The 12916-nt window shown below is 39.7% G+C and overlaps 1 protein-coding gene and 1 non-coding gene across 3 annotated transcripts; one reads left to right on the forward strand and one right to left on the reverse strand.

The window, feature by feature from the left end:
- The first annotated feature begins 523 nt into the window (after positions 1-523).
- Positions 524-3830, forward strand: OR2K2 (olfactory receptor family 2 subfamily K member 2). 2 transcript variants are annotated; one of them, XM_066365618.1, is made up of 2 exons: positions 524-607; positions 2831-3830. In XM_066365618.1, the coding sequence occupies exon 2, from the start codon at positions 2880-2882 to the stop codon at positions 3828-3830; it is 951 nt and encodes a 316-aa protein (XP_066221715.1). In that variant the 5' UTR covers positions 524-607; positions 2831-2879. The 2 variants fall into 2 exon arrangements, with proteins under 2 accessions (XP_066221715.1, XP_066221714.1); XM_066365617.1 differs by lacking the exon at positions 524-607 and adding an exon at positions 2066-2189.
- Positions 3831-5411: 1581 nt separating this feature from the next.
- LOC136396028 (small nucleolar RNA SNORA57) lies at positions 5412-5556 on the reverse strand. The gene has a single exon (XR_010749461.1). It is a non-coding gene; the product is annotated as a small nucleolar RNA SNORA57 (small nucleolar RNA).
- Positions 5557-12916: the final 7360 nt, after the last annotated feature.

A 12916-nucleotide genomic window follows, 5' to 3' on the forward strand; every position in this document is an offset into this window, starting at 1 on the left:
ATTGAATAAAATTTTTAATCTCTTGTTGGGATAAGTGGTTTAAAGAGTAAATTTCTACCCTTAGTCTCAGAGAACTAGGGAGTAGTTTCACAAATGAAAAAAATATATATCTTAGAATTCTAGGGATCTTTTCTTGATATACTGTTGAGTATTCTACACTGTAAGGGAAAAAAATCTTGGTATAGATGGACAGGGAGGAATAGAAAACTTTGTTTTTGTGAGTTCTTTGAAATTATTTTTGGGGAACTGTGGTTTACTCTCTGTCTCAACTTTTAGAAGTTTGATATAATTGGATCTTTGGGACATTTTCCCTGAAGGATCTAAAGTTTTCAACCTCTGTAGTATATAGCAGCTGAACTTTTAAATTGTTCAGGGACAATAGTTATTCCCCATAACAGATTATTTAAATTTGCATAGTGTTCCAGTTACTATCCTTTGGCACTTTTAGTTATAGAGGTAACAGTCAATACTTTTTGAAAGAAATGAATTGTCCTGTTGATTTTCACATAATGCATTTAACATTTTAAACACGGATGCCTGCATTCTTCCTTGCACTTAGCTACCTTTATGAAATACATCGTAAAACAACATTTGGAATTGATGACAGGTAATTCAGGTGGGAAGACCAGTTTTTCTTGGCTACTATTTTTAAACAGTAGAAATTCGGGGAGGGGGGAGGGGGAGGAGGGGGTAGAGGGGATAAATGGTGATGGAGAAAGACTTGACTTGGGTGATGGCAAACACACAACACAGTGTATACTGCAGACACCCCCAAACTATGGCCCGTGGGCTGCATGCGGCCCCTGAGGCCATTTATCCGGCCCCCACCGCACTTCCGGAAGGGGCACCTCTTTCACTGGTGGTCAGTGAGAGGAGCACTGTATGTGGCAGCCCTCCAACGGTCTGAGGGACAGTGAACTGGCCCCCTGTGTAAAAAGTTTGGGGACCCCTGGTGTATAGAGATGTGTTATAGAATTGAGCCTGAAACCTGTATAATTCTGTTAACCAGTGCCACCCCAATAAATTCGATTAAAAAAAGAAAAAAAAATATCAAGTCCCAGGCAACTGGGCTAATTTTTTATTCTAAAAAAATTATGTTTTCTTTGCTAGTCTTAAGAGTAGCTCACACACAAAAGTTTGTTTCTTTAAAATAATCTCGTAAAATAATGTAAGATTTTTGTAGAGAATTCACTAAATATAAAATTTGGCAGAGAAATTCCTAAGAAATAATCTAACAAACAAAACTAACTACTGTGATGTAGGAAAAATGGAGCTTTTAGGAAGAAAAGCAAAAACTGCATGCTGTACCACAGAGGGACATAATACTGACAGCATTTCCTGGAATACTAAAGGAGGCATTCTGTGTTACTGATAATATTTGGACCTACAGTGTCAGCTGCTTAGGGACTGATGACTAAAACAAAAAAAGGCAAGGACTTACTAATGGGCTAGATCTGAGATACAGTAGAAGAGAAGTCAAAGATAATAATGTAATGTAAGTCAAAAGAATAATGTGATATAATGAGAACTATTTGAAAAATGACATGCCCCTATTATAGGGGCATGAAAAAAGATATTGCCCACAATATTATTTCTACCATCACCATCTATGCTACTTTTAAAATATGGAGAACTGGGAAACATAATAACATTGATTGAAATTGAGAAACTGGGTAAGAACATCAGTGATGAGAAAGTGAAGATGGAAATATTAAGATAAAGCATATAATAAGAGGAATCTGTTTATGAGAGAAAGCAAAAATAGGATGGCAGTTTGCATATGTAGTGTGACAAGAAAGGGAATTTCTAAGAACAAGTGAGTATAATTGAAAATAGAAAGGAAAGAACTAGTGGGGAAGGAAAAAGATTGAAAGTGACAAAGAGGCATGTCAGGATAGAAGCAAGAGAAGTTTTAGTCAAGTTTCTTGTTAATAATATGAAATGTAAAAAAAAACCCCTCAAAACCTTAAGGGTCTTGATAACTAGATGATCTAACATCATCTTTTCAAAGAAATTTAAGATAAATTAAACAGCAAGTTTAATTTCTCTATTTCCTGGGGCTTCATGAATTTTAATGTATAATAAGGGTATTGCCTGGTATAATTTTTAGACCTATTTACATACTCACAAAGGGATGGATCTCAGTAATGAATTAAACTGTACAGTGGCTGTATCAGTATTTACACGAGGTGAGTGATTTTTTTTTTTTTTTTTGAGGTGGGTGATTTTGTGTGACTTGTAAAATGGTTCTTAAATATAATCAGAGCAGGGAGCTACAGCACTTCAAACAGTGTCACCATTTTTGAAATAAGTGTATAGACCTCCAAGCTGTGAGCTGGGAAGGACAGTTCATTTAGACTCCAAACTTCATAGGTGTTAATTTAAAATTCATGTATTTGTTTCTCTCAACATTCCTCCTCTTCTTCCTGTGAAGATCATTACTGGTTTTCACTATACAAACGTACTTTCTTTTCCTGACTTATCTGGCTTAATTTTCTAATTTGTGCTCAATACTTTATTCAATGTTCATTCACATTTTTGTCCTTCAGTACTTTCAACTCTTTACTGAAAACCTACTGTGTGTCAAGCATAATAGTATGAGCTGAGATTAAATATGTTTATTTTGGTTTTCAAAGTCATTCTCTTCTAAATTTTGTTGTGGAAGAATCAACTTTTGATGTTGATCGTACTGTGCTTTTTAGAACAAGAGAGACACAATCCTGTGATTGTTCTGGGTGGTAAAATTGTGTTTGTAATGGTGAAAATAAGTTTGAAAGTGCTTTCCTGACTAAACAAACATTACCCTTTATCCATCTCTCTGTGTTTGCAGATGACATGAAGAGAAGGTCCCTAGAGTGTCCACAGGTGAAAGAGAGGAAATGAGGGGGGAAAACCTCACCAGTTGGAGCTTTTTCTTCCTGGAGGGTTTTTCTAGATACCCAAAGTTAGAGATTGCCCTCTTTGTCTTCAGCCTTATAATCTATCTGATAACCCTCTTGGCAAACAGCACTCTAATTTTAGTCACTGTCCTAGATTCACGCCTTCAAACCCCCATGTACTTTTTCCTACGAAATCTCTCCTTCATGGATATTTGTTACACATCTGCTTCTAGTCCCACTTTGCTGGTGAACTTGCTGTCATCCCGGAAAACCATTCTCTCTTCTGGGTGTGCTGTACAGATGTATCTGTCCCTTGCCATGGGCTCCACGGAGTGCGTGCTCCTGGCTGTGATGGCGTATGACCGTTATGTGGCCATTTGCAATCCGCTGAGATACCCGATCGTCATGAACAGGCAGGTCTGTGTGCACATGGCCATTGTCTCCTGGGTGACAGGCTGCCTGACCGCCCTGCTGGAAACCAGTTTTGCCCTGCAGATCCCCCTCTGTGGGAATCTCATCAATCACTTCACGTGTGAAATTCTGGCAGTGCTGAAGTTAGCCTGCGCAAGCTCACTGCTCATGGACATGATCATGCTGGTGGTCAGTGTGCTCCTCCTGCCCATTCCCATGCTCTTAATTTGCATCTCTTATGTCTTCATCCTGTCTGCTACCCTGCGGATCAGCTCAGCAGAGGGAAGGAACAAGGCTTTCTCTACCTGTGGTGCCCACCTGACTGTGGTGATCTTGTATTATGGGGCTGCGCTGTCCATGTACCTAAAGCCTTCTTCATTAAACTCACAAGAAATAGATAAAATCATCTCTCTGCTTTATGGTGTGCTTGCCCCTATGTTGAACCCTGTCATTTACAGTTTAAGAAACAAGGAAGTCAAAGATGCTATGAAAATACTGTTGGGCAAGATATCATTGAAGCAAACACATGAAAGGCTCTGACCGGGTGCCTGAGGTTTTACCTGGCAGAACTCACCAGGGAAATTCTGCACACTATACTCACCCTTAGAACGCTGACTTGAATCTTCGCTCTGTAATTTTATAGCCATGAGACATGTGCACACAGGGTGATTGACTGTGGGCAATAGTAGATCTCAGTTTGCATGTAGTAATTTATTCTGTATCTGTGTTTCTTGGTTGTGAGAAGTTTGGGGCTATAGAACCATTTGTTCCAGAAGGAAACTGGGATAAATTTAGAGTCAGTGGATGTTTGTACCACATGAAACTGGGACATCTTCTCTGCCTTCAACCCTTTCTCAGATGAAGTGGAAGCATAAAGAAACAAAGAAATAATAGATTGTATAAGCGAGAAAACAGAATCAAAGAAAAATGAAAAGACTTGCTCAGAATCACACAGAAGACAGAACTGAAATGGCAACCCTCATCCTCTCGTCTTCTGGTCATGTGGCTCTGCCGTGCCGTGCCGTGCTGTGTGGTGGTGGCTCCCACTTACCCTTCCTTGTTCAGAACTCCTTGTGAATACGCCTTGGCTTCCTGAGCAAGGCGTCTGATGCTTGCTTGATTTAGTCACCTGCTAACTTTGTTTCCAAGCACTTAGATACTTGAGCAAATTGTATCTGTTTCTCTGCCAGGGTCCCACCCATACGCTAATTAAGTATTTTGTGTGTGTGTGTGTGTGTATTTCTTTGTTGGATGTTTGACTTCACAAGGGCAAGGCTTCCTATAATTTTGTACCTTTTATGTTTATAGAAGTGATTCCGTAAGCTAATAAATTTGTGAGCTTTAAACAAATCACTTTATTTGAGAAGTTAAGTACCATTGGTGAACATTATGAAGAAGAAACAGAATGAGCAATGAGGTATATGGCTTTATAAATAATCTAACAATTACAGAGCAATTTACATGAATTGTTTTAAATCTTTTTCATGTGTAAATATATTGCTTGTTTAAAATATAGAGTTGGACTTCTATTTCCACATCCTCTGATTTAGTAGCTCTGCAGGTAGGGTCCTGATAATTGCATTTATAATAGGTCCCCACGAGGCCCTGGCCGGTTGGCTCAGTGGTAGAGCGTCGGCCTGGCGTGTGGAAGTCCCGGGTTCAATTCCTGGCCAGGGCACACAGGAGAGGCGCCCATTTGCTTCTTCACCCCTCCCCCTCTCCTTCCTTTCTGTCTCTCTTTTCCCCTCCCGCAGCCAAGGCTCCACTGGAGCAAAGATGGCCTGGGCACTGGGGATGGCTCCATGGCCTCTGCCTCAGGTGCTGGAGTGGCTCTGGTCACAACAGAGCGACGCCCCAGATGAGCAGAACGTCGCCCTCTGGGCATGCCGGTCAGGCGCATGCGGGAGTCTGTCTGACTGCCTCCCTGTTTCCAGCTTCAGAAAAATACACACACACACACACACACACACACACACACACCGACACAAATAGGTCCCCACGAAATTCTAAAAAGGTTGTGGGATGATCATACTTTGGGAGATGCTGTTATTAGCGAAAACCTAATCACAAAAGAAAGGTAAGATGAATTCTTGTTTCTTTCTTTTTATTTTTTTATTTCCCCCGTGTCCTGGTGCCTCAGGATAGAACTGGCAGATGGAAACCATAGGCACTGAAGACATGACACCGAGGGGCCGGAGCCCACTGCTCTGCCTCTGTACATTACAGGGACTGGGACCGCATGCCCAAGCTCACCAAGAAGAGGAGGCTTCCTTTCTTTTAATTTTATTTTTCCTTCCATTCTTTCTGCCTTCGTGGGCACCTTCTCACTCGCCTATCTCCACTTCTACAGTAGGAAGGAGGGAAGTTAACCTGCTTGACAAATTTCAAAATGTGAAAAGACCTAAGAGGGTTAAGTTGCATTCTGGATTATTTAACTCTTAGACCATTCCCTTAGGCCAGGGTTCGGGAACCTATGGCTCGCGAGCCAGATGTGGCTCTTTTGATGGCTGCACCTGGCTTGCAGACAAATCTTTAATAATAATAAAAAATAACGTTAAAAATATAGAACATTCTCATGTATTGCAATCCATTCATTTCCTACCGCTCATGTTCATGGTTGAGGGTGGCTGGAGCCAATCACAGCTGTCCTTTGGGACAACACCAAATTTTTATTGGATAATGCGTAAGGTACACGGGTTGTTGTATGGCTCTCATGGAATTACATTTTAAAATATGTGGCGTTCATGGCTCTCTCAGCCAAAAAGGTTCCCGACCTCTGCCTTAGGCCTTGGGCTCCCATTACGTGCCCCTGGATGCCTAACCTACATTTAAAGAGACTTGCAATAACCACACAGCAAAATCCTGGTGATGGAACAAGGGGACAAATTTGATGCCAGATGTTGCTGCCAAGAGATGTTTGATAGTGGAGGCTGGAAACAAGCCTGGGATTTTGGGGTAGGAGGGGAGAGCTGACCAGGAAACTTTCAGAGCAGCTAGAAGAAATTATTTTTCTACTTAGACACCTCAGCCTTTACCACTCAAATACCACATTCATTTCCTGGCAATTTCAGAGTCATTTTGAAATTTTACATTTGACATTTTGACATTTTACAGTGGTCTTTTTTTTTAGAGTAGAGCTGGATTTTCTGTTAGAGTAAAACTAATTGTCTGACTCCTGGACTTAGCTATACTCTGTGTGGTACCAAATATAAATAAAAATAACCCGAGTTACGAAAATAGCTGAAATATTTACTTCAAAAAGTGAACTATGAGAACTTGCAGGGTCTGAACACACTCTGTAATTAGTATATCAACTTTGATACAAGGAACCAAGCAAATGGTTTCAAAATGTGACATGGACCAGAATGGGGCACTGAAACAGATTAGAAACGAGTCAGATGTCAGAAAAAGACCCAACATGGAATAGCAGAATAGGAGTGACAGTAGTTATAGTGATATGTTACATAAAGTTGCCGTAAAAAACAACCAGGAAATATAAATATAAATTTGTTTTCTATCCTATCAGCAATACTAAATTTAGTTATTTGTAACTGGTGTATTCCTCCATTTGGATTAGCTTCCATCTCAGCCAGTACTAATTACAATCATTACTTTTTATTATTATTATTATTTTATATTTTTCTGAAGTGAGAAGCAGGGAGGCAGAGAGCCAGACTCTCACATGTGTCCAAATGGGATCCACTCAGCATGCCCACTAGTGGGTGATGCGTTGCTCCATTGCAACTGGAGCCATTCTAGCACTTGAAGCAGAGGCAATGGAACCGTCCCCAGTGCCTGGGCTAATTTTGCTCCAATGGAGCCTTAGCTGTGGGAGGGGAAGAGAGAGACAGAGAGAAAGAAGAAGGGAGGTATAGAAAAGCAAATGGGCACTTCTCCTGTGTGCCCTGTCCAGGAATCAAACCTGGAACTTCCACACGCCAGGCTGATGCTCTACCACAAAGCCAACTGGCCAGAGATTTTACTATTATTATTATTAAGTGAGGGGGTGGGGCAGAAGAGACAGATTCCTGCATACACCCTGATCAGGATCCACCTAGCAAGCCCCCTACCAGGTGATGCTCTGCTCATCTGGGCCACTGCTCTATTGCTTGGCAACCGAGCTATTTTAGCCCCTGAGGCGAGGCATTGGAGCCATCCTCAGAGCCCAGGGCCAACTTTACTTGAACCATTCCCATGGCTGAGGAAGGGGAAGAGAGAGAGAGAGAGAGAGAGAGAGAGAGAGAGAGAAAGAGAGAGAGAGAGAGAGAAAGAGAGGGGGAGGAAGAGAGGTGTAGAAGCAGATGGTCGCTTCTCCTGTGTGCCCGGATCGGGAATCAAACCCAGGACTTCCACACATTGGGCCAATGTTCTACCACTGTACCAACAGGAGGCCAGGGCACAATCATTACTTTTATAGAGTCTCAGGGAAGGAATCCTTTTCAGGTATTGTTCAAAAGAGGAATATATTTGACAGAGAAGGTAAAACCACCTCTGGCAGAGCCAATTCCTGAATGAGTGATTACCTGACCAGATTTACGCTTTAGGAAAAACCTGATCATGTTACTCCCCTGCTTGAAACCTCTTAGTGCCTTTTTATTACCTTAAAGCTTGATTCCTTAAGATAACATGCAAAGATTTTCATAATCTTGTTACTCACCATTTATATTTTTTACTAGGAACACAACATTTCTTTTAGTTCCATAAAAATGTTGTGCTCTGTCTTGCTGTCTCTTTTATTAAGAAAATATATCACAATTTGTAACGTGACGGTCATCTGTGGGTTTACTTGTGTAATGTCTCTCACTTGTCTGTGGGTTCATTGAAGCAAGGACTGTATCAATTTCTTTTACCACTGTCTACCCATGTCTTAGCATAAGGTCTGGCACAGAGAGGGCATTCAGTGCATACTTTTGTGAAGGACCAACTGCTCACTGAACATCTGTTGAATAAAAATATGCATGTAGCTTGACTGGTGGTGGTTTCAGTGGAGAGACTGTCAAATCAGAACACTGAGGTCCCAGCTTCAGAAACCTAAGGTCACCAGCTCGAGTGCAGTTCATTGGCTTGAACGTGGGCTCATCTGACTTGAGTGCAGGGTCACCACCTTGAGCTCAGGATTATCAACACGATCCCAAGGTCACTGACTTGAGCCCATCAATGAATCTACATTGACATACCATAATTACCCTAAATCCGTAGTTTATATTACTGCTCACTCTTGCTGTTATATATTATATGGGTTTGGACAAATGTATAATGAATGCCTGTATCTATCATTGTGGCATGGTGCAGAGTATGAAACTTCACTGTATTTGCAGTATATATGAAGTAGAGTAAATTTCTTAAACTCGAGTAATACTTTGTGAATTACTTTGAAAATTCTTTTATGAATACTTTGAACCACTCCCACCTCTCAATCTTTCACTGTTCTTCATAAATAGAGATCATTTCACTTTGAAGACACTTTGAATTCCCTTTAGGAAACTTTCTGAGAAGAAAAGTTTTCCTCCTAATAAATCTCAGTTGGATTTTCCCAAGCTTGTTTCTAACCTATTGCTCACCCATGGGACTGAGTCCCATGGTGTCTTATGTCACCTGTGTGCACTTCCAGGGCCGCAGTGCCACTTGGGTTCTAAACTATAATGAAGCCCAGTGAAGCCAGCTCCCACCAGGACAGTGAGAACTAGTCTGTGACTTGTACTCGTGTAGTGGGAATAGTGTCATAATGAAGACCTGAGGTGTTGCAGAGAAACAAAAGCATTCTATCTTGGTTAGGTATATTTTGTCAACAAAACATCCTGTTGCACTATTTGGAGAGTTAAAAAGTAGCTACTTTTCCCAAAGGGCCATGGGAGGATCTTCTCAGCGGGGTAGTGGAGCATCTGGAATGAGAGAAGGACTGGGTTGGTATGCATGTATTTTACTGCTCCCTGAGCAAAGAAGTACCTTCCCAGTGTGACTCTTTCCTCATCTTCCACTTCCTACCTCAAGTGGGCCTGCGGATTAATCAGTACATTTCTCTATTTATCCTCTTGACCTATCTTAAGGGCAGAAAGTTTCCTTAACATTGTGTTCATAGTAGTATAGTGCCCAGAACAAATGGAGTAGTACCATTCGACTCCACATGGGTCAGAGCTGTGTCTGCCATGTCTAATTTCAGATGGGACATGCTACTTTAGCAATTATTCTGAGCATTCCTGGTCCATAGGAGGTTACTTCTGTTTTCTGTTGCCTACCAGCTAGCTTGCTTCAAGGAGAAGAACTTAAGTTGCTCATTATCAAAATTCTTTTTAATTTCTGCCTAGCAGTTGTTAGTTTTTTCAGCTACAGGCAAAAGTTAGCACTGGATAGAATTTACATCTGGAGAAAGCATTCCAGTTTAAGAGAGACATTGATTAATAGGGGTTGTGTCAGTCATATTTTATGCAAGTATTTCCCAACTACATTATTCTCGAAAAAATTATTTTACCTTCTGTTGTGTTTTTAAATTGCACAACAGATAAATATATTCTAGTAAAAACCATTAAAGCAAAATGCTTTGGCAGAATTCTCCTTTGAACACATTCACACCCTATCCCAGTCCCACCTCTGAGTTAATTTCTCTAATCATATACATATACATATGTATGTGTATATATGTATATGTATATATATGTATATGCTATAGACTGTTTGTGGCTGCTCAAATTCATGTGTTAAAACCTGACTCCCTATGTGATGATGGCAGGAGGTAGGGTTTTTGGTAGGTGATTAGGTCATGAGGGTGGAGGTTTTATGAACAGGATGAGTGGCCTCATCCTACTGTGCTGAAAAGGGACTGAAAAGATCAGAGATCTTCCCTTCTGACTTGTACAACACAGCAAGAATACGGCTATCTATGAACCAGGAAGAAATCTCTTGCTAGACACCCAAACTGAGGATGCCCCGATTTTGTTCTTCTAGCCTCCAAACTGAGAAATAAATTTCTGATTTTTATGAGCCACCCAGTCTATGATATTTTGTTATAGCAGCCTGAATGGGCTAAGATACCGTATAATTTGTTTTAGGTATGTAGATTAGATATTGACAAATAGCTTGTTAAATATCTTGTGTAAATCATTTCCATCCTTACATACCGTATATTTTATATCATTGTTTATTTCTGAAAGAGAGGTGAGAAAGTCTGTGACTATGATTGTATATTTAACAATTTCTTTCTTTAGTTCTATTAGATTTTGATTTAGATATTTAAAAGCTGCTCAATTAAGTCTATAAAAATTGATGACTATGTGTCTTCTTTTTTATTTTGTCTTCTTGATGTATCAAAATACACTTGCACAGTTATGAATATGTTAAATCCTCTTGGTTTCCTCTAATTTTGTCTTATATCCAATTTAATATTAATATTGCTAGTTTGTTTTTCTTTAAGGATTTTCTTGATACGCCTTTTCTCATCCTCTTATTTTAATGTTGTCTCATTATTTTAAGCCTATCTCTTTTAAATAGCTTAATGTTTAATTTTACCTTCTTAATCTGTGAGTCTGTCCTCTAGTATGAATTTAACTCATTTATATTTATTTTTGTTTCTGTTTTATCTAGGCTTGTTTCTGCCCTTTATTTATTTATTTGCTCATTTTTGCTACCTTTTTAAAAAAATTTGTCTCCCCATCTCCATTCTATTCTTTATTGAATGATTTTTTATTGCTAATATAGTAGTAGAAATAATACCATATACACATTTAAGCTTACATTTTCTAACAATGTCTATCAGTTCATAGCTATATCTATAACCAATTGGCTATTACTATAATGATTTTTTATATAACAAACTATCCCTAAACTATACTCACACTCAGTGGTAATCTTTCACCATTTACACATCTGTGGAATGGTTGAGGCTCAGCTGGTGTAGGCTGGGTTGACCACACAGTTCTGCTACTCAGTGTACCTCTGTGGGTTGACCAAAGTAGCTCTGCTTTAAGCTATCGGGGTTGGGCGATGCTGTTCCATGTGTCATTCATCCTCTTCAGGGAATGGCAGGCTAGCTGGGACATGTTGTTTCAACAGAGATACTGGTGCCACAAGTGAGTAAGCTTAACTGTGAAAGTCCATTTCAAGTCTGGCTAGTTTGTAGCTGTAATGTCCTAACACAGTGTCAAGGGGTGAGAAAATATGCTCCAAGACATTAAAAGGCTGCTGCAAAATTGTATAACAAATAGTGTGAATGACTAATCATATTACTGAGAAGAGACAGAGAACAGTTGGAATAATGATCCAGTCTACCAGGACATTCTCATACAGTCCCTCTTTTCCTCCTCTTTCTTATTTCTCCCTTTGATATTTGAGTATTTTTGTTTCAGATTGCTATCTTTAGTTTAAAAACGTATGCTTATTGAAACAAGGACATACAGGGCACTGCGTGGATCTCAGTTTCTGCGGTGGATGTTATGCTGTCAAGCATTTAATGAAAATAAAAGAAAATCAACTATTATAAGAATAATGAAACTGACTGTCTATCACTAAAACTCAGTTGACACTTGGAAAAGATAATCAAAAGTTAGGAAAGAGTAATAAGAAATTACAAGTTAAAAATGAAAGCCAGAGGTCCTACTTGGTATTGTATACAAAGTTTCTCAACTATACTTGGAAGGGAGAGAAAGCAAAGGTCCAGAGTCACCACTTAATTGTAAGAGAAGCTGAGCTCTAGCCAAGTTTGGGAAAAAATGGGACCCAGACACCTTGCTTGAGGACAGTGATATTGGTGCCCCTTAAAAGTCTTCTCAGATTTCCCCGAGCTCCCTGAGCTTGCCGAGCTGGCCTACGTCACTTAGAAGGGCTAGAATTCTGTCCTTGCTTGAAGAGGATGCCAGGGCCTCTCTCCTTTGGACTATCAGGATGTCCTTTCTTTCTCTTCCTGACCCAAAGCTAATAATTAGCGTTAAATGATAACACTGCCCAGAAGATAGGATGGACCTGAAAGGCAGGAAAGGAATCTAACCTCAGAGGAGCCATATAGGAGGTAGCTGCTGTGTCCTAGCAAAAGCTAGGAATGAACATTGGGTTGGACCCCGAGAGTGCCTGACCAAGGTGAGAGGGCCAGGATTTCAGGTTGAAGAAAGGAGAGTTTATCAATTTGAGAGTGCTCTTTCAGGAACAGGATATATAAAAATAATACATAAATAATTCATGTATAAATATTTTTTTGCCGTTTTACGTAACACAACTTTTCCCCAATTGAATCAATATAGACCTCCATTTTTAGTTGCGACATGGTATTCTATTATGTGTACATGTTTTAATTTTTAACATGGTTTTGTGTGTCTCTGAGTGCCTACTGCTCTCCTTTGGTGAGTAATTTCATTTTGTCCATTGGTCAAGGAGCAAGCTTACTCCTCCAGTTTTATTATTCAGTCTTGCCATGTTGTTTTTGACTCAGTTTGGATGACATTTACTCCTTTTTATCGGCGTTGTCCTTTTTGTTTAGAATTGCCACACATCTGTTTACTTTCATGGAACAACAACAACAACAAAAAAAGTTAATTCTCAGTGATGATGCTTTTACTGAAGACAGCCCTGAAGCAGTAGCTTTTTTTTTAAATTTAATTTAATTTAATTTTTAATTTTTTTTAAATTTATTTATTTTATTT

This window comes from Saccopteryx leptura, chromosome 2 (genome assembly GCF_036850995.1).
Source record: "Saccopteryx leptura isolate mSacLep1 chromosome 2, mSacLep1_pri_phased_curated, whole genome shotgun sequence".
NCBI classification, from domain to species: Eukaryota; Metazoa; Chordata; class Mammalia; order Chiroptera; family Emballonuridae; genus Saccopteryx; species Saccopteryx leptura.

What these genes read in the sequence shown, in the direction of transcription:
- OR2K2 (XM_066365618.1), top strand. Translation starts at nt 2,880, where the DNA reads ATGAGGGGGGAAAACCTCACCAGTTGGAGCTTTTTCTTCCTGGAGGGT.